This window comes from Triticum dicoccoides, chromosome 1A (assembly GCF_002162155.2).
Source record: "Triticum dicoccoides isolate Atlit2015 ecotype Zavitan chromosome 1A, WEW_v2.0, whole genome shotgun sequence".
In the NCBI taxonomy this organism is placed as follows: Eukaryota; Viridiplantae; Streptophyta; class Magnoliopsida; order Poales; family Poaceae; genus Triticum; species Triticum dicoccoides.
The window spans coordinates 29394196-29416236 of record NC_041380.1 but is presented as its reverse complement, the minus strand read 5'-3'; the positions used below and the strand labels follow the sequence as shown (position 1 = coordinate 29416236).

At 43.9% G+C, this 22041-nt stretch overlaps 1 protein-coding gene and 1 non-coding gene across 2 annotated transcripts; one reads left to right on the top strand and one right to left on the bottom strand.

Annotated features, from left to right (window-relative positions):
- Positions 1-508: 508 nt before the first annotated feature.
- TRNAE-UUC lies at positions 509-582 on the bottom strand. The gene has a single exon. It is a non-coding gene; the product is annotated as a tRNA-Glu (tRNA).
- A 1346-nt stretch (positions 583-1928) lies between these two features.
- LOC119355090 lies at positions 1929-4934 on the top strand. The gene is made up of 3 exons (XM_037621894.1): positions 1929-2023; positions 4236-4697; positions 4781-4934. The coding sequence occupies exons 1-3, from the start codon at positions 1938-1940 to the stop codon at positions 4791-4793; spliced, it is 561 nt and encodes a 186-aa protein (XP_037477791.1). The 5' UTR covers positions 1929-1937; the 3' UTR covers positions 4794-4934.
- The last annotated feature ends 17107 nt before the right edge of the window (positions 4935-22041 follow it).

The window sequence follows — 22041 nt, the reverse complement described above, 5'->3', positions numbered from 1 at the left end:
GTTGCTTTTTTTAGAGGAATTATTATGTTACTTTTAGTAGCAAAACAAAACCGTGCTGGCCATCAGAATACTTGCTTGGAGTCTACTGTTTAGCATCAGTCCCCCTTTGCATATAATGTTATGATGAAGCTACCAATTCAAAATCGTGTATTAACTGCCGACCGCTTGGCCAAGCAAGATTGGGACAATTGCAGACTTTGCCCGTTGTGCAGAGAGAGCAGGAGTTCGTGGTGCACCTCTTCTACAAGTGCCGTTACATGTCGAGACTTTGGAAAATGTTGAAAAATTGGCTCCAAATAGAGGATATTGCCACTTGGCCGGTAGATGATTGATAAAAGAGTGGTAGACAAACATGTCTAGCAGGACGATGGTGCATAGGTAAGCAATGGCCTCCTAATGACGCTTGTTGGTTGGACTATTTGGAATGCGAGGATATTCCACAACATGTTCAGGACACCCAACATCCTACCAACATAAAGAGCGAGGTAAAATGAAAAGAAAAAAAGTGCTCCATTGCCGGGATTTGAACCCGGGTCGCCTGGGTGAAAGCCAGGTATCCTAACCGGGCTGGACGACAATGGATTTGTGACTACTCTGCCTCTACAAATTACAGGTACTGTACATAACAGGTTAGGTAACCTATCGAACTCATATTTTCCTAGCAGATTAACTGCTTATCACAGAAATGTCTTGTGAAAAACGAAAAACTGAAGCAACCGATCTGGAGCAGCGGCGTTGAAAGAACTGGTCTGTTCTGAGCGTCCAGATGACATTCAGATAACTGTTCCTAACCCCACCATCGAGACCATCATGGTAGCATGTTCTTTCATACGGTGGGAAATAATTCATGAAGAGGGAGTTGGAACTACGTTCAGGCAGCAATGAGTATAAGGGGAAATGTTCCTCAGCAATGAGTATAGTCGTGTTTTCAGTTGTGATTGCTTCTTTTCCGCCTTTTTGTTTTTTATAGTCGTGTTCTCAGTCTCTTTCCACTATTTACTGTTTTTTCCTGGCTTATATTTTTCTTCCAGTTTTTTCTGTGAGATCTCAATGTTCCTTTATTGTTTTCATTTATATTTTTGTTTTTCTTTCTTATACGGGGTTTTCTTTATCTTCCAGTCCTTCTGGTTTTTAGTTGATATTTTCACTTATTATTTTTCCCCTTTATTTTCTTGTTTATTATGTTTTTTCTTTTCCTCCTTTTTTCTTTCACTTTTCACTTTTCCTTTTTTACAAATTTCTGTACAATGATTTTTTTAATATATGGTGAACACTTTTTATATGCACAATGAATATTTTAGTAAAGTATGTGGAACATTTTTTTAATATACAGTAAGCATTTTTAATATATGCTGATATCGTTTTCATATAATATTTCCATATGCTAATTTTTTTAATAGATGATAAAATTTATTTAGTTATTTCTCAAAAAAATATAAAATATTAAAATCCATATAAAGATAAAAAAATCAAGGCAATCCATCTATATAAACTGAAGAAAAGGAAATCTGCCCAAGGGAGTGCATTAAGAGTGTCCTGACCCACTAGTCACTAGACCTGACCATGTGCGCAGCCTCAACTATTTAACGCATCCCCTCAAAAAGAAAAAAACTATTTGACGCATACTTTCTTGTTAGAATTTGTTTTTTCTTTAGAGCTACCTGTTGCCTACCGTAGATAAAAACTGAATAGAAGCCCAAAACACTAAAGCTTGCACTCGAGCCAACCAGTGCAGCCTGTTAGCCCATCGTGGAAGGGTGGACTGATTGGCCTGTTAGCCCGTACGTACGCCTATATAACGAGCGTTACCTGTACGGCCCAACATGTTTTTTTACGAGCAGATCGATTAGGGCAGCACCTATCGCCGCTCCACGTTCGCAAAGCACCGCCGCCAGTCGTCGTCGGTCGGCAGGCGACGCCGTCCACTCCCTCAACTGATGAACACCGCCGGTCTGCCGCTTGATACAACAGACGAACGTCCCCGCTTGACCCCGCCGCCTCTAACTCTTCCATCCATCAAAAGGTACACCGGTATACGCCTGCGATCCCATTTTTCAGTCAGATTACCAACATGTTAGCATGGTCAACTAGTGATCTTTCTGTCAAATTACTCCCTCCGTCTGGGTGTGTAAGTCATCTTACGTTGTACACCGCGACCAAAACAGAGGAAAACGAAAAAACTTAATGTTTTTTTGCTAATTAATAGCATTGCATGCAATGAACTAATGGCCTGTTTGGTTTCAATAAGTCACCTGACTTATAGTGACTTATAAGTCGCGTCTGTTTGGTTGTTACCTGACCACACCTCCTCACCTTGTTTTTTTATATAAAGGTGGTGGGACCCATGTAAATGGAATAACTTATAAGTTTTAAGTTGGGGTGGAGCAACTTATAACTTATAAGTTGGGTCTGTTTGGTAAAATAAGTCACTTTTTTTTCACTTTTCGACTTATAAGTTGGTGACTTATTTGAAACCAAACGGGCCCTAACCACTGCATGTCATGTTTGATAGTCTCAAGTCATTGAAAGCATGCACGACTCACATCTTTTATTGGTTGATATGTCACAAAACAAGAAACGAGGAGGGAGTTAGGGGCTGTTTGGTTTCCAGCCACATATTGCCACACTTTGCCACACCCCACCTTAGGCAAGTTTGAGCAAGTTAGGTGGTGTTTAGTTCTAGCCACACCTAAGGCAAGAATATATTTTTTATGAACAGTGAACCCCATATATCATAGACACAAAAAATGTGACAAGATTCCCTTAGGCAAGCCAAAGTATGGCTAACAATTTGAGCAACTCAAGTTAGGCAAGTGTGACAAGTGTGGCAAAAAATAATGTGGCAACATAAGCAAACATAGTTACAATCCAAACAACCCCTTAATGTACCGTGCCTAAGTGTTTTGAGATTATTTGGTTTTTGTAAGGTGACTTACACACCTAGACGGAGGGAGTATTATGTTAGCATGTTTATTACTTTATCAATAACTCTTTCATATTATGAGGGAGTAAAGTTTTCAAAGTTACTATTTCATGGTTATTATTGTGTTTTCAAGGATGAGGAAGAGTCCTTTACTTGCCTTGCTTAAGTCCCATCATACTGTTGAATCACAGCCGTGCAGCTAAAATTTATTTAATTGATAGGGTTACTAGCTTTCTTTTGTAATGGCAAACAAATATTGCTATATTTTGATATGAATTCCGTACAGAGACTTGTTAGTAATCTTTTTATGTGAGGGTGTCTCCAACCCTTAAATTTGCTTTGGCATCCATCCGCAGACACTGATGCAGGAGCTGGCCATCCAATGCTACACGTATACATTTTAAGCCGGGTTTCAACAAATCAAACAAATTACATGAAAATTGGATGATTTTCATACAATCCAGAGCACATTTATTATTATTTTTGGAGATATGGTCCCTTAGGGCCTGATTTATTAAAAAAATAGAATAGAATTGCCCAGTTAATTTACGGAAATCCGGACAAAAACCGTCACAACACGCCCTCAAGAAAAGGCAATCGGCCGACCTTGCACCAACAAAAGGCCCCCCTGCTTAGAGCCGGCGAGTCTTCACAGCTTGGGGGACTACTGTCAGGGGGATGGCCCCCTCGAGCAGGCAACGAAACCCGAATCATTTTTAAAAATATCAGGGCTGGCAACGCCCCTCAATCCGGCTCGCCCCTGGTCGGCTTTCCAGCGCGACCCGGCCAGGTGCCAGCTAGCCGGCTAGTGCATGCCGGCCAGTCCCAAAAAGTCAACCTCCATCGACAAGCAAGCATGGCTACAGTGCGCCCCCCTTTGCGCCGTCCCCGGCGGGCGAGGCAGTCATTGTACGTTAAATTTGGAGTTAGACCTTGTAAAAATGGATGGAGGGAGTAAGTTAAATTGCCCGCACTACATATATGTTTTCCTCAAAATATTCCTCACAAAACATAAGGCACAACAACAATGTGAGGAAGTTATAATTTGTGCATTCCGTTGTTTAACACAAGGTTTACATGGACTGTAGCCAAGGTCTGGGATCAGGCCAAAACAGATATAAATGGGTAAATCACTTACCGAGGAGAGCACCATATGCTTCATGCATGTCTAGTAAGTTCAGCAGCCACTTGTGCATGAAATTGCTTCTGCATTGAGAAGAGATACTTAGACACCATAGGTAAGCAAACACATTCTGCGTGTACTGAATCATCTCAAATTATCTGAAATTCCTAATTGTTGTGTCCTTCAAAGGTTGTCCAAAATGGCGAGAGATGGCCTGCCTGCCGAGCGCACGAGCGATCTGTTTGGCTGGGGTTTGTCAGCAGTGGAGCGAGCTCGGTATAGTGAGCTGAGAATATTAGGAGCAAAAGCTTGCCATGTTGCAGCCAATAACCCATTTTTGTTCGATAAGTTAAAGAAAACTTTCCAGGATATAATATCGAATAAAGATGCCCCTGATAATGAAGCAGATGGCCACAGAAGTTCTATGAAGGAGGAGGCATGTGAGTGTCAACGAGATGCAGTTGTTATTGGTGATCCTCTAAAAGTTTGCACGAATGGTGCACCTAAGCAAACTCGAAAAGGCCGTGCAAAAGGGGCCCCAGAAGTGACGAAAAATGGTAGACCAAAAGCATTTGGCGAGAAAAGTGATCGTTTGTGCGGCATATGCCACAAACCAGGTCATAACAGGCAAACATGCAGCGAAAATCCAAAGTAAGTTTTATATGTTTATGTTACGTTTGTTGTCTGGTTTTGTCGTCGGTATTTTCTCACAAGTTGTTTTCGTCTTTATGCAGCAATATGGCATAGAGATGCACCTTAATTCATCGAAGGGAGACAGCTAGTTACTCGCAACATGCCTAAACAACTTATGTTCTAGTTTTAAATTTATATTACCGATTTTCAATTTCTATGTGTCTGTGATGTGAGACATGACATATTTATGTGAGTGTTCTAGTGTGTGAAACCTGTAGTTATCATTTCCGTATGTCATCAGCTTGGATTTAGTGGCTATATTTATTTTCTCAAATACTCCCTCCAATTCTAAATATAAGTCTTTTTAAAAATTTCAACATGGTCTATATACAGATGTATATAGACATATTTTAGAGTGTAGGTTCACTCATTTTGCTTTGTATGTAGTTTTTTTTGAAATCTCTAAAAAGACTTATATTTAGGAATGGAGAGAGTATGAAGTTTCAAGAATTGTTCAAATTAATTCTCAAAAATGCATAGTATCGTTATATCCAATCAAGTAATCCTTTTAATAAGTTTGGACAAACAGGAAAGAAAGTTCAAAGCAGAAGTAAAAAGGAAGATGTTTTTTGTCGTTCATAAAAAGGCGCCTGCCCAGGCCGCCGACGTGTACTAGTTGGACCATCCCCAATCAAGCCCATATGGACTCCTCCGTTCGTCGAAGGGAGACAGCTAGTTACTCGCGACATTTTTTTTCTAGAATACGCACGAGTGTGCGGATTATATATTAGAGAAAGGAGAGGAGAAAGAGCCCCATCCACATAGTATTCTTACATCATGTTACATGCAAGAGTCCACCGCACGAACGCCTCTGCTTAGGGAAACTAGTTTCTCTCTCTAACCCACCCAGCTAGGCCTTCGAAGAAGGCGGCGAAATCACCTTTAAAGAGGCCAGCGGCGCTCCACGTTCTACCTTCCTTCTCCATGTTGGCAATCACGATTGTAGCAGAGGGAGTCACTCCGTCGAAGACGATGGCATTCCGATGTTTCCATAGTTCCCATAACCCTAGGGATAGTATGGTGTGTCTGTCCTTGGCCTTTATGTCTGTCGCCGTGCAAGAATTGCACCAGGGTATCAACTCCGCATCTGGTGCCGGCATCCACTGCGGCTTATGCAGGGCCTCTAGTGCCATATGCAATAATGGCGCAAAGACACACGACACCAGAATGTGATTGATCATTTCCACGTCCTGGTCACAGAAGGGACATGCCGGCTGGTGAGGAAGGTCGCGCCTTGCCAAGCGATCGGAGGTCCAACACCTATTCCGTGAGGCAAGCCAGGTGAAAAACCTGCACTGTAAAGGGGCCTTAGATTTCCAGGCCGTGTCCGCATAAGCCGCCACCTCAAGGCCCCAGAACTTGGAGGCATACGCCGATCGCGCGGAGTAGTTGCCGTCCTCCTCCCAGGCCCATCGGACTTGATCTCGAGCATCCACTGCAAGCATGGTTGGCGTCATCCTGTCCCAGAGAAGAAGGACTTCCTGCAGTGTCTCCTCATCCATGTCTGGACCGACCTCGAGCGCCCAAGATCCACCCTGTATAGCATCATGGACTGTCCTAACTTCCCGAATGCGCCGCGGGATCCTCGCATATACTATTGGAGCCAGCTCTTGAACCCTAAGACCTTGGAGCCATCGGTCCTCCCAAAACAGGGTCTCCTTGCCATCTCCCACCTGTGCGGTTGTGGTTGTTTTGAAGATTGAACGCGCTTCCTCAGAGATGCTGATCTCGAAGCCTTTCCATGGGCGTGACCTGTCCATGCGTTGAAGCCATGCCCAGCGTGCTTGGAGCGCAGAGTTGAGACAGCGCAGGTCAGGTATGCCAAGACCTCCAGCCCACTTGGGCGCACAAACATCCCTCCAAGCCACCTTACATTGTCCACCGTTAGCCTCCTCTTTCCCGCACCAAAGGAAGCCCCTACAGATCTTGACGATTGCCTTGATCGTCTTTGGGGGAAGACACTGGCCGAGCATGGCATGGATCGGGATTGCGCACAACACGGATTTGACAAGAATTAGCCTGCTGCTGATTGGAAGAGAAGCTCCTCTCCATGTCGGCAATCCGGCGGCCACTTGATTAACCAGATCCTGAAGCTGGGCCGCAGATAGACGTCGCAGACTCAATGGCAGGCCTAGGTAGCGACAAGGAAAAGACCCAATCTGACATCCCAGAATCTCAGAGATCCACCCTGTTTGCTCGTCTGAACATCGAATTGGCATGGCGGCAGTTTTAGCCATGTTAATCCGCAGGCCAGATGCTCCACCAAACAGCTCAAATATTGCCTTGCATATGTGTAAGTCAGTGATCTCCGGCTTGACGAAGAGGACAACATCGTCCGCAAAGAAGGAGACCCGTTGACTTGAGCCCTGCCTAGTGAGAGGTGTGAGCATCCCTTCTCTGTCCGCTAAGGAGAACAAGCGGTGGAGCGGCTCCATCATCATGATGAACATCATGGGGAGAGGGATCCGCCTTGCCTCAGGCCTCTGCGGTTGGAAATAGGCGCTCCTGGGATGCCATTTATTAAGACTCTGGTGGATGCCATAGACAGGAGGCCGACGATCCAGGACATCCACCGCTGCCCAAAGCCAAGTTTTCTCAACACCTCCATGATGAAAGCCCACTGGATCGTGTCAAAAGCTTTTGATATGTCGAGTTTGATCAATGCAGTCGGGTGCTTCAATGCGTGCAGCTTTCTGGCCATGCATTGGACGAGCATGTAGTTGTCATGGAGCGATCGCCCACGTATGAATGCGCTCTGGTGCATCCCCACTAGCCTTGGGAGATCCGCGGTGGCCCTTACTGAAAGAATCTTATCAAAGATCTTGACGATACCATGCATTAAGCTAACGGGCCTGAAGTCTGCCAGTTCGCTCGCCCCATCTTTTTTGGGGAGCAAAGTGATCAAGGCTTTGTTGATGGCCTGCATTCCACGAACATCTCCTTTGTAGAAACAGTCCAATGCGCGCATGAAATCCCTTTTGATGATATCCCAGCATGCGGCGTAAAATCGTCCGGTGAAACCGTCCGGGCCGAGGGCCTTGTCCTTGGGCATGGATTTGATTATGTTGCCCACCTCCAGTTCAGAAAAAGGAGCCTCAAGGTGTTGGAGATCTAGGTTGGTCAAGTCAAGTGCGTCGAGGTCCAGACCAAAGTCGCGGTGCGGGGCCTTTCCCAGGATGTTCTCATAGTAGGCGTCGGTGGCAGTCGCGATTTCCTCGTGCCCGGTGCATATACCACTCTCCGTGTTGATGGTCATGATCACGTTCTTCCTCCGCCTGTGGTTTGCATGCTGGTGGAAGAACTCCGTGCTAGCATCCCCTTCCTTAAGCCATAGCATGCGTGATCGTTGTCGTGCGATCGTCCTTTCCAGCGAGCAAAGACCTAGGAGTTTTTGAGCAATCTCCGCAAGGACCTCTCCTCCTCCGATAACGCTCTTGATTCCGCTGCCACATCGAGTTGCTTGATGAGCTCAAGAGCTAGGCCTATCTGGAATTTAACATTGCCGATCCACTTGTCAGCCCAACTCTGTAGTGCTTTCGCTGTGGCTCTCAGTTTCTGATCAAGCACCACAAAGGGATTTCCAGAAGATGATATTGATCCTCATGCCGTCGCGACAACGTGGTGGAAGCCATCCGCTTTTGTCCAGAATGATTCAAACCTGAATCTCTTGCCTATTCTAAAGTCCGCATGCAAATCGAGAAGGAGAGGACAGTGGTCTGAAACTGCAGACCCCAGAGCCGAAAGGAAGCATGTTGGTGTTGGGTTTCATAGTAATTTCATAAATTTTCCTACGCACACGCAAGATCATGGTGATGCATAGCAACGAGAGGGGAGAGTGTGATCTACATACCCTTGTAGATCGACAACGGAAGCGTATGGTTGATGTAGTCGTACATCTCTATGGCCCAACCGATCAAGCATGGAAACTACGATACCTCCGAGTTCTAGCACACGTTCAGCTCGATGACGATCCCTGGACTCCGATCCAGCAAAGTGTCGGGGAAGAGTTCCGTCAGCACGACGGCATGGTGACGATCTTGATGTACTACCGTCGCAGGGCTTCGCCTAAGCACCGCTACAATATTATCGAGGACTATGGTGGAAGGGGGCACCGCACACGGCTAAGAATATGATCACGTGGATCAACTTGTGTGTCTAGGGGTGCCCCCTGCCCCCGTATATAAAGGAGCAAGGGGAGGAGGCCGGCCGGCCCTATAGGCGCGCCAAGGAGGAGTCCTCCTCCTAGTAGGAGTAGGACTCCTACTAGGAGGGGGAAGGAAGTGGGGAGGGAGAGGGAAAGGGGGGCGCCGCCCCCCCTCTCCTAGTCCAATTCGGACCAGGGGGGAGGAACCGCGCGGCCCACCTTTGGCTGCCCCTCTCTCTTTCCACTAAGGCCCATATGGCCCATTACTTCTCCCGGGGGGTTCCGGTAACCCTCCGGCTCTTCGGTTTTCTCCGAAATCACCCGGAACACTTCCGGTGTCCAAATATAGCCGTCCAATATATCAATCTTTATATCTCGACCATTTCGAGACTCCTCGTCATGTCTGTGATCACATCCGGGACTCCGAACTAACTTCGGTACATCAAAACTCATAAACTCATAATATAACTGTCATCGAAACCTTAAGCGTGCGGACCCTACGGGTTCGAGAACAATGTAGACATGACCATGACACGTCTCCGGTCAATAACCAATAGCGGAACCTGGATGCTCATATTGGCTCTTACATATTCTACGAAGATCTTTATCGGTCAGACCGCATAACAACATACGTTGTTCCCTTTGTCATCGGTATGTTACTTGCCCGAGATTCGATCGTCGGTATCTCAATACCTAGTTCAATCTCATTACCGGCAAGTCTCTTTACTCGTTCCGTAATACATCATCTCGCAACTAACTCATTAGTTGCAATGCTTGCAAGGCTTATGTGATGTGCATTACCGAGAGGGCCCAGAGATACCTCTCCGACAATCGGAGTGACAAATCCTAATCTCGAAATACGCCAACCCAACATGCACCTTTGGAGACACCTGTAGAGTACCTTTATAATCACCCATTTACGTTGTGACGTTTGGTAGCACACAAAGTGTTCCTCCGGCAAATGGGAGTTGCATAATCTCATAGTCATAGGAACATGTATAAGTCATGAAGAAAGCAATAGCAACATACTAAACGATCGGGTGCTAAGCTAATGGAATGGGTCATGTCAATCAGATCATTCACCTAATGATGTGATCCCGTTAATCAAATAACAACTCTTTGTTCATGGTTAGGAAACATAACCATCTTTGATTAACGAGCTAGTCAAGTAGATGCATACTAGTGACACTCTGTTTGTCTATGTATTCACACATGTATTATGTTTCCAGTTAATACAATTCTAGCATGAATAATAAACATTTATCATGATATAAGGAAATAAATAATAACTTTATTATTGCCTCTAGGGCATATTTCCTTCAGTCTCCCACTTGCACTAGAGTCAATAATCTAGATTACACAGTAATGATTCTAACACACATGGAGCTTTGGTGTTGATCATGTTTTGCTCGTGGAAGAGGCTTAGTCAACGGGTCTGCAACATTCAGATCCGTATGTATCTTGCAAATCTCTATGTCTCCCACCTGAACTAGATCCCGGATGGAATTGAAGCGTCTCTTGATGTGCTTGGTTCTCTTGTGAAATCTGGATTCCTTTGCCAAGGCAATTGCACCAGTATTGTCACAAAAGATTTTCATTGGACCCGATGCACTAGGTATGACACCTAGATCGGATATGAACTCCTTCATCCAGACTCCTTCATTTGCTGCTTCCGAAGCAGCTATGTACTCCGCTTCACATGTAGATCCCGCTACAACGCTTTGTTTAGAACTGCACCAACTGACAGCTCCACCGTTTAATGTAAACATGTATCCGGTTTGCGATTTAGAATCGTCCGGATCAGTGTCAAAGCTTGCATCAACGTAAACATTTACGATGAGCTCTTTGTCACCTCCATATATGAGAAACATATCCTTAGTCCTTTTCAGGTATTTTAGGATGTTCTTGACCGCTGTCCAGTGATCCACTCCTGGATCACTTTGGTACCTCCCTGCTAGACTTATAGCAAGGCACACATCAGGTCTGGTACACAGCATTGCATACATGATAGAGCCTATGGCTGAAGCATAGGGAACATCTTTCATTTTCTCTCTATCTTCTGCAGTGGTCGGGCATTGAGTCTTACTCAACTTCACACCTTGTAACACAGGCAAGAACCCTTTCTTTGCTTGATCCATTTTGAACTTCTTCAAAACTTTGTCAAGGTATGTGCTTTGTGAAAGTCCAATTAAGAGTTTTGATCTATCTCTATAGATCTTAATGCCTAATATGTAAGCAGCTTCACCGAGGTCTTTCATTGAAAAACTCTTATTCAAGTATCCCTTTATGCTATCCAGAAATTCTATATCATTTCCAATTAGTAATATGTCATCCACATATAATATCAGAAATGCTACAGAGCTCCCACTCACTTTCTTGTAAATACAGGCTTCTCCAAAAGTCTGTATAAAACCAAATGCTTTGATCACACTATCAAAGCGTTTATTCCAACTCCGAGAGGCTCGCACCAGTACATAAATGGATCGCTGGAGCTTGCACACTTTGTTAGCTCCCTTTGGATCGACAAAACCTTCTGGTTGCATCATATACAACTCTTCTTCCAGAAATCCATTCAGGAATGCAGTTTTGACATCCATCTGTCAAATTTCATAATCATAAAATGCGGCAATTGCTAACATGATTCGGACAGACTTAAGCATCGCTACGGGTGAGAAGGTCTCATCGTAGTCAATCCCTTGAACTTGCCGAAAATCTTTTGCGACAAGTCGAGCTTTGTAGACAGTAATATTACCGTCAGCGTCAGTCTTCTTCTTGAAGATCCATTTATTCTCAATTGCTTGCTGATCATCGGGCAAGTCAACCAAAGTCCATACTTTGTTCTCATACATGGATCACATCTCAGATTTCATGGCTTCAAGCCATTTTGCGGAATCTGGGCTCACCATCGCTTCTTCATAGTTTGTAGGTTCATCATGATCTAGTAGCATGACTTCGAGAACAGGATTACCATACCACTCTGGTGCAGATCTCACTCTGGTTGATCTACGAGGTTCAGTAGTATCTTGTTCTGAAGTTTCATGATTATCATCATTAGCTTCCTCACTAACTGGTGCAGGTGTCACTTAAACAGTTTTCTGTGATGCACTACTTTCCAATAAGGGAGTAGGTACAGTACCTCGTCAAGTTCTACTTTCCTCCCACTCACTTCTTTCGAGAGATACTCCTTCTCCATAAAGTTTCCGAATTTAGCAACAAAAGTCTTGCCTTCGGATCTGTGATAGAAGGTGTATCCAATAGTTTCCTTTGGATATCCTATGAAGACACATTTCTCCGATTTGGGTTCGAGCTTATCAGGTTGAAGCTTTTTCACATAAGCATCGCAGCCCCAAACTCTCAGAAACGACAACTTTGGTTTCTTGCTAAACCACAGTTCATAAGGCGTCGTCTCAACGGATTTTGATGGTGCCCTATTTAACGTGAATGCGGCCGTCTCTAGAGCGTATCCCCAAAACGATAGAGGTAAATCAGTAAGAGACATCATAGATCGCACTATATCTAGTAAAGTACGATTACGACGTTCGGACACACCATTACGCTGTGGTGTTCCGGGTGGCTTGAGTCGCGAAACTATTCCGCATTGTTTCAAATGTACACCAAACTCGTAACTCAAATATTCTCCTCCACGATCAGATCGTAGAAACTTTATTTTCTTGTTACGATGATTTTCAACTTCACTCTGAAATTCTTTGAACTTTTCAAACGTTTCAGACTTATGTTTCATTAAGTAGATATACTCATATCTGCTTAAGTCATCTGTGAAGGTGAGAAAATAACGATATCCGCCACGAGCCTCAATATTCATCGGACCACATACATCTGTATGTATGATTTCCAACAAATCTGTTGCTCTCTCCATAGTACCGGAGAATAGCGTTTTAGTCATCTTGCCCATCAGGCACGGTTCGCAAGCATCAACTGATTCATAATCAAGTGATTGCAAAAGCCCATCAGCATGGAGTTTCTTCATGCGCTTTACACCAATATGACCTAAACAGCAGTGTCACAAATAAGTTGCACTATCATTATTAACTTTGCATCTTTTAGTTTCAATATTATGATTATGTGTATTACTACGATCGAGATCCAACGAACTATTTTCGTTGGGTGTGTAACCATATAAGGTTTTATTCATGTAAACAGAACATACATTTATTCTCTTACTTAAATGAATAAACGTATTACAATAAACATGATCAAATCATATTCATGCTCAACGCAAACACCAAGTAACACTTATTTAGGTTCAACACTAATCCCAAAAGTATAGGGAGTGTGCGATGATGATCATATCAATCTTGGAACCACTTCCAACACACATCGTCACTTCACCCTCAACTAGTCTCTGTTTATTCTGCAACTCCCGTTTCGAGTTGCTAATCTTAGCAACTGAACTAGTATTTATTACTGAGGGGTTGCTATAAACACTAGTAAAGTACACATCAATAATATGTATATCAAATATACTTATGTTCACTTTGCCATCCTTCTTATCCGCCAATCACTTGGGGTAGTTCTGCTTCCAGTGACCAGTCCCTTTGCAGTAGAATCACTTAGTCTCAGGCTTAGGACCAGACTTGGGCTTCTTCACTTGAGCAGCAACTTGCTTGTCATTCTTCTTGAAGTTCCCCTTCTTCCCTTTGCCCTTTTCTTGAAACTAGTGGTCTTGTCAACCATCAACACTTGATGTTTTTCTTGATTTCTACCTTCGTTGATTTCAGCATCATGAAGAGCTTGGGAGTTGTTTCCATTATCCCTTGCATATTATAGTTCATCACGAAGTTCTACTAACTTGGTGATGGTGACTAGAGAATTCTGTCAATCACTATCTTATCTGGAAGATTAACTCCCACTTGATTCAAGCGATTGTAGTACCCAGACAATCTGAGCACATGCTCACTAGTTGAGCGATTCTCCTTGTAAGTGCATCTAGTGCCACCCCTAGTTGGTTTTGGAGTATTGACGACAAACCTAGCTGAGGGACTAATGTGTTTGTGAGAATTGTAGGATAACACAGGTAGAAGTCCCTCATTGATTCGGTTTTACTACCAGAGATGACCCCTAAAAATGTATGAAGACATTGAAGTCAAAGGTGGTATATGAAGATATTCACATTGAAGACTATGACAAAAGAAGACACGTTATGAAGCCTATGGAGCTCGAAGACTTAGATCTTTCGTAGTTCTTTTTCTTTTATGTTGAGTCATAGGAACCACCGTATTGTTAAGTGGGGTCCAGGAGAACCAGTCAGAATGACTGAAGTGATGCCTAAACCAAAAACCTATGTCTTCGAGTGAAGATAATGAGAGCGAATCTTGTCCAGAGCCGGACAAGTCAGCTTTGCTTGTAGCCCAAGTAAAGTTGCCATGAGAGTTTGAAATCTGACCGTTGAGACACGTGTCAGGTCTTTAGTGACCCAGGGTCATTTCGGACAAATCAGGTCGGGTTGCCAAGTGGCTATAAATAGCCCACCCCCTACAACCATAAGCGGTTGGCTGCTCAGATTTCAGTGCACGGCTTTTGTCGTTTGAGAGCAACCCACCTCGAAGCCTTTGAGAGAAAATTCCTAGCGAGGATAAAGCCCTAACCACCCAGAGCCAGAGAACATTGGGCATCACTTAAGTCTTCTTGTCTGTGTGATCTAAAGACTTATTACACTTCAGGACTGTGCATCCCCAGACGGTTAGGCGTCGCATTCAGAGCATCCAAGAGACATTGTGGATTGCCAGTGAACGAAGTCTGTGAAGGTTTGGGAGTCTACCTTGAAGACTTACCAGAGTGATTGGGCGAGGACTATGTGACCTTAGCTCAAGCAGAATACGGTGAGGACTTGGTGTCCTGAGCTGCGTGTTCAGGACTGGGTGTCCGGGACTATGTATCCTAAGGTTTAAATACCTAGCCGCTCCAACCAGACGTACAGTTGTCACAGCAACTGGAACTGGTCCAACACATCATTGTCTTCAACGAGTCACTGGTTTCATCTTCACTTCCTTTTACTTACTGATCACTCATTGTGAAGTCATTGCGTGCCTGTTCTATCTTTAGTCTTCACAACGTGAGTGTATGATTTGTTTGGCTTCATAGTATCTTCCTACCTGATCCTAATTACACTACATCTATTTGTCACTGTGCTTTCACTCTGTTGATACTTGACCATGGCTTGCCTAGTGTAGTCTAACTTCCGATGCATAGTAATAGGCATATCTCTACTGTTTGTCTTCATAACTTCCACGTTGTGAAGACTTTCATAAAAATCGCCTATTCACCCCCCCCTCTAGTCGATATAACGCACTTTCAATTGGTATCAGAGCAAGGTGCTCCCTTGTTCTGTGTGATTCGGTTTAACCACCTGGAGTTTTAGCTATGTCGACTGCAGGGATAATTAAAGTCTCCGCTGCTTGCCCCGTCTTCGATGGAACTGAATATCCCTGCTGGAAGAATAAGATGCGTATGCATCTTGAAGCCATTGACGTCGACCTATGGTATGTCGTCGAGAACGGTGTTCCCAAGGCTGGAGAAGGTGTCACTGTTGCTAATGTCAAGAAATTCGTTCAACTGGACTCTACTGCCAAGAACATCATCTGTGGTCATCTGACCAAAGGACAGTATGGCCGTGTGAGTGCTTTGAAGACATCCAAGCTGGTCTGGGACTGGCTCTCCAAGGTCAATGAAGGCATCTCAACCCAGAGAGATCAAAGAATCAGCGTTCTTCGCAACCTCTTCAACCGCTTCAAGAGAAATGACAATGAGAATGTCCAGCACACATTTGATCGGCTCACTGACATCACAAATGAGCTTCAAGCCCTCGGCGCTACTGAGATCACCAAACATGAAATCGTCAAGACGCTGCTGAGATCACTTGATAGTTCGTTTGACATCCTAGCCCTGATGATTCAAGAATGTCCTGATTTCAAGACACTCGATCCGTCTGACATACTTGAGAGGCTCAACACACATGAGTTTCAGCTCTCTGAGAAAAGAGATATCTACGGTCCAAACTATGTGCGAACTCGTGCCTTGAAGGCAAAAGTTGTCTCCTCATCTGAAGAAGAATCTGACAGCAGTTCTGATGATCCTGAAGACATTGGAAGGGAACTTGCAATGCTAGTGAAGAAGTTCCAAAAATTCACCAAGAAGAAAGGCTTCAGAAAGTCTTCATGATCAAGCTCAAGGAATGATGAAGCTTCTGCTCATGACTACAAGAACAAAACATGCCACAAGTGCAAGAAAACTGGACACTTCATCTCTGAGTGTCCACAGTGGGACAATGAGAACAGAAAGAAGAAGAAGAAGAGCAAGGAATATGACTCTGACGACAAGAAGAAGAAGAAATACACAAAGTCTTCTTCCAAGTCTTCCTCAAAGTCTTCATCACACAAGAAGAGCTCATCTGGCAAGGCACGTGCGTTTGTTGGCAAGCAAATGGATTTAGAGGAGGAGTCCGCTTCTGAGGAGGCAGAGGTGGAGTCTGAGGAGGAGTCTGATTCTGGCATTGCAAGTCTGGCTACAACATACGTCGCCAAGTCCATCTTCAACACTTAAGACAATGACTTCATCACCGACACCGATGCAAATGACAAGGACTACTCCACTCCTACCTACTGCTTCATGGCACGCGATGCCAAGGTAAACAAACGCACTACTCACTATCAAACATCTAGTGACGATGACTCTGATTGTGATTCAAAACCCAGTTACAAAACACTTGCTAAAATTGCAACTGAACAACAGAAAGCCATGGAACATATTCAAAAACTGTTAGACAGAAGCGATGATCTGTTGGGTGCTGAAATGACTCGATCTGAATCCTTAATTGAAGACATAAAAAACCTTCATGTTAAGTATCAGGAACTTGAAGATCGTCATGATACTCTCTCAACAACTCATGAAAAGCTTTCCTATGATTATCTTCAAAGGAAGCAAGAACTTGAGAAATTTAGAGCGGCTCATGAAGATCTTCAAAAGGAAAACGAGTCACTTCGTGTCGAACAGATCAGTTCCGCTCAGGAAGGATTTGAACCACCATGTCTTAAATGCATTGAGCGTGATAATGCTACTTCTGTTGCTGAATGTTCCACTGCTACTGCTGTTGCAATATCTTCAACTGTCGATGTGGTAACTAACCCCTCTGCTGAGGATACCACTGCTATTGCTAATGAGAATGCTAGGTTGAAGACATTGCTTGAAACAGGGATGTACAAAAGTCTTAAAGGACATCAGACATTATGTGATGTCCTCACGAAGTAGATTCTGAACTGAAACCCTAGGAAAGAGGGTGTTGGGTTTGTAAGGAAAATAAATGCAGATGGCTCTTACTGGAAACCTGAGCAGTACCCCAAAACCAAGTGGGTTGGTGCAAAGGAACCTTCAGCAAATCTATCCAATTTATCTGGCTTCACTTGTGCTAACCCCATTATCATTGATGAATCCTTTGATGCAAACTATATACTGTTTAAGAATCAGAATGGTGAAGTGTTTGCCAGGTACATTGGTACTAACTGCAGGAATGGACCGCCTATGAAGAAGATCTGGGTTCCGAAAAAGTGTCTGGAAAATCTTCCTATGAATGTCTTCATGACACCTCACTTGAAGAAGACAAACCTCAGACCAAACGCTTCATACGGTCCAAAGGCTTCATACAAACAGAGGACTCACCTGAGTCACACTAACGCAAATGTTTTGCAGGCAAACCATACTCAGGCATATGAATATGAGAGCGGTTCATCAAACCGTCATGTTCATGTGACCAAAATTATTCTGCTTATTCTTATGAGTACTATTGTCCACCTGCAAGACTGTTTGCTAAGGCTTCAATGCCAAAATTCTCAGATGCTGCACTTAGACTTATTGCTTCTAAGCCACCCTTGAAGATGTGGGTGGTTAAGAAGGCTTAACTCTCTTTTGCAGGGAAAGGTCTCCAGCAGAAAACCAAAATCTTCTGACGCTATTGCTGGGGACCTTAAAAAACTTGTAGGGCGCAAGATAAAATGCCCGAATGGCATCATTATGTACTTCGTTCCTGAATCGCATGCTACTCTCCCTATTAGCCCTAATCTGGATCTAAGTTTTCATAACCCACTGGTTCGTCAAATGTTTTTGCTTCACAATTCTCTTCGTGAAGCCTATCCCCCTAACTGCACTGTAGGGTATGACACCAACGTCTTCAAAGTCTTCAGAATGGATTATTGACAGTGGGTGTACAAATCACATGACTGGCAAAAGAAGCCTTCTTATGGACTCAACCTTACGTCCATCCGACAAGAGCCACATCACATTTGCTGACACTGGTAAAAGTAAGGTATTGGGTCTAGGTAGAGTTGCAATCTCAAAGGATCAACACATGGATAAAGTCATGCTTGTTGAATCCCTTGGCTTCAACTTAATGTCTGTCTCAATGCTTTGCGATTTGAACATGATCGTAATGTTTGGAAAATATCATTTCCTAGTACTAATGGAATCTGACAAGTCTCTAGTGTTTGAAGGGTATCGAAAAGATGATCTGTACGTGGTAGATTTCTCAGCAGGGCCACAACTTGCAGTATGTCTTCTTGCGAAAGCTTCAGAATGCAGGCTTTGGCATCGGAGGCTTGGGCATGCTAGCATGAGGAACCTCCACACCCTTGCTAAGAAGAAGCATGTCATAGGCATCGAGGGCGTCAAGTTCAAGAAAGATCACTTATGCGGTGCCTGTGAAGCAGGGAAGATGACGAGGGCAAAACATCCCTCGAAGACAATCATGACCACTACTCGACCCTTCAAACTGCTTCACATGGATCTTTTTGGTCCCACTCACTACTCAACTTTTACCACTACTGCTTGCCTCTATGGCTTTGTCATTGTTGATGATTACTCTAGATATAGTTGGGTGCACATAATCCTTTACAAGACTGAAGTGCAGGATGTCTTCAGACGCTTCGCCAATCGAGCCATGAACAATTACGGCGCCAAGATAAAGCACATCAGAAGTGACAATGGCACTGAATTCAAGAACACTGGCCTTGATACATATCTTGATACCTTGGGCATCACACATGAATTCTCAACTCCGTACACGCCACAGCAGAATGGCGTCGTCAAACGCAAGAACAGAACACTCATTGAGATGGCCAGAACGATGCTAGATGAATACAAGACTCCAAGAAAATTCTGGACTGAAGCCATTGACACTGCATGCCATACAATCAATCATGTTTATCTTCACAAGCTTCTGAACAAGACATCTTATGAACTCCTAACTGGCAAGAAGCCAAATGTCAGTTATTTCAGAGTATTTGGCGCAAGGTGCTGGATCAAGGACCCACACCACACCTCAAAGTTTGCACCAAAAGTACATGAGGGTTTTATGCTTGGATATGGAAAGGATTCGCACTCCTACAGAGTCTTCAATCTCTTCCTTTACAAAGTGGTTGAAACATTGGATGTGCGGTTCGATGAGACAAATGGTTCACAAAGAGAGCAACTGCCAAATGTGCTAGATGAAATTCCAGCTAGTGAATCAATCAAGCTAATGGGAACTGGAGAGATCATACCTTCTGAAGCTCATCCTGAAGAAGAACTTATCATCTCAGCACCTGATCAACATGAAGACAATGCTCAGCCTGAAGACATTCCTCCCAACAACAACACAGATCAGCAAGAGCAAAGTCTTTGCCCTGTACATCCTCGTGTTGCCAATGAAGTGCAGATTGACAGAATAATTGACAGCATCAATGCACCTAGTCCACTCACTCGTTCAAGGGCAACTTAGCTAGCAAATTTCTGTGGGCACTTCGCATTCGTCTCAATATCAGAACCCAAGAAAGTTGAAGAAGCCTTCTCGGAACCTGAATGGATTCAAGCTATGAAAGAAGAGCTTCAACAGTTTGAGCTAAATAATGTATGGGAACTGGTTAAGCGTCCTGATCCACGGAAGCACAACATAATAGGCACCAAATGGATATACCGCAACAAGCAAGATGAGCATGGTCAAGTTGTCAGAAACAAAGCTTGTCTCGTTGCTCAAGGATATACTCAAGTGGAAGGCATTGACTTCGATGAAACATTTGCTCCTGTGGCTAGGCTTGAAGCCATACGCATACTGCTGGCCTATGCAAATCATCATAACATACTTCTATATCAAATGGATGTGAAGAGTGCCTTTCTCAATGTCAAGATTGAAGAAGAAGTGTATGTTGCACAACTGCCTGGCTTTGAAAATCCAAAACATCCTGACATGGTATACAAGCTCAACAAGGCACTGTATGGCCTCAAACAAGCCCCTAGGGCCTGGTATGACACACTCAAATACTTCCTGAAGAGCAAAGGCTTCATACCTGGTTCCCTAGATCCCACTCTTTTTATGAAGACATATGATGGTGAACTGTTTGTGTGCCAAATATATGTGGATGACATTATCATCGGCTGCACCACTCAGAAGTACAGTGAAGAGTTTGGATATATGATGCAAGAGCAATATCAGATGTCCATGATGGGGGAGCTGAAGTTCTTCCTTGGTCTTCAAATACGACAACAACGCAATGGCATCTTCATATCTCAAGAGAAGTATCTCAAAGATTGCCTGAAGAAGTTCGGTATGCAAGATTGCAAAGGCTTCACAACACCAATGCCAGCCAAACATCATCTGGGTCCTGACGACAATGGTAAAGAGTTCGATCAAAAGGTATACCGCTCCATGATTGGTTCTCTACTTTATTTATGTGCATCTAGGCCAGATATTATGCTTAGTGTTTGCATGTGTGCTCGATTTCAAGCGGCACCAAAGGAGTCGCATCACTTAGCTGTGAAGCGAATTCTTCGATATTTGGCTCACACCCCAACTCTAGGGTTATGGTATCCAAAGGGCTCAGAGTTTGATTTGGTTGGATTTTCGGATGTTGATTATGCTGGTGACAAAGTTGATCGCAAGTCTACATGAGGCACATGTCACTTTCTGGGACGATCACTTGTATGTTGGTCTTCAAAGAAGCAGAACTGTGTATCTCTCTCCACTGCTGAATCTGAATACATTACTGCTGGATCTTGCTGCGCTCAGCTTCTGTGGATGAAGCAAACACTCAAGGACTATGGCATTCATCTGAAGCAAGTGCCACTTTACTGCGACAACGAAAGCGCCATCAAGATTGCCAACAACCCAGTTCAGCACTCGAAGACAAAGCACATTGAAATTCATCATCACTTTCTCAGAGATCATGTTGTGAAGGAAGACATTGATATCATACACGTCAACACTGAAGAGCAATTGGCAGATATCTTCACCAAGCCCTTGGATGAGAAGAGGTTTTGCAAGTTACGGTGTAAGCTAAATATCCTGGAATCCTCAAATGTCCTGTGATCAGGCACACATCCTAACCCTTATGCATATTGATGACTTATATGTGCAACACACGAAGTGAAGTATATCTTCAATCAATGAAGACATACATTCTAAGTGTGAATACATTAATGTGGAAATTGACTTCAGAGTGCCACGATAATTGTGCGCCGTGTCTGGGTCTAATACTTCCTATACGGTGGATAACGCCACCACCAAACGTTCTATTTTGAAGTGTTTCACTCTTGGCGTTACCTTGCAATGTCTTCACATTTGGTTTGGCTTCGAACTCAACATATATTCATGATTATCTTCACTACGTTGATTATATAGATATATATATACTAGTGTTCTGTCCTCTACAGCATTCACTTATAGCTATGTCTTCTTGGTTGAATCCTTTGAACTAAGTGAATGTGATCGGACCCTAATCTCTCTATGCTCTCTATCTCAAACTCTATCTCTCCAAGTCATATGCATTCTATTGAAACTGTCGAATGTCTTCTCTGCGTCCTTGTCAGCAGAAGACATAGAGACAACCTTTAAAACGGTTTTCAATGCTCATTCATCCACTAGAAATCCGGAGAAGTAGGAACGACCGCCCAACAATCCAGGCGTGCGTGGGATGTGGAACTGCCCCCAAAATACCGCATGATGGCCATGTACTACTCAGATGCGAATCGCCAGGGCACCTGAGTAATAGCGCAGTGCCGCCCCTGCGCCTATAAATTCACACTTACCGCGGTCATTATCTCCTTCTTCCACCCTCGCACGAACCCTAGCGCCACCGCTAGCTCTCGACGATGCCGGCGACGAAGCGCTTCGCTGCC

Bases quoted from the DNA above. Each gene is read 5' to 3' on its own strand.
- LOC119355090 (XM_037621894.1), top strand. From the start codon at position 1,938: ATGAACACCGCCGGTCTGCCGCTTGATACAACAGACGAACGTCCCCGC. The intron at 2,024-4,235 runs GTACACCGGTAT...TGTCCTTCAAAG, and splicing joins ACTCTTCCATCCATCAAAAG to GTTGTCCAAAATGGCGAGAG.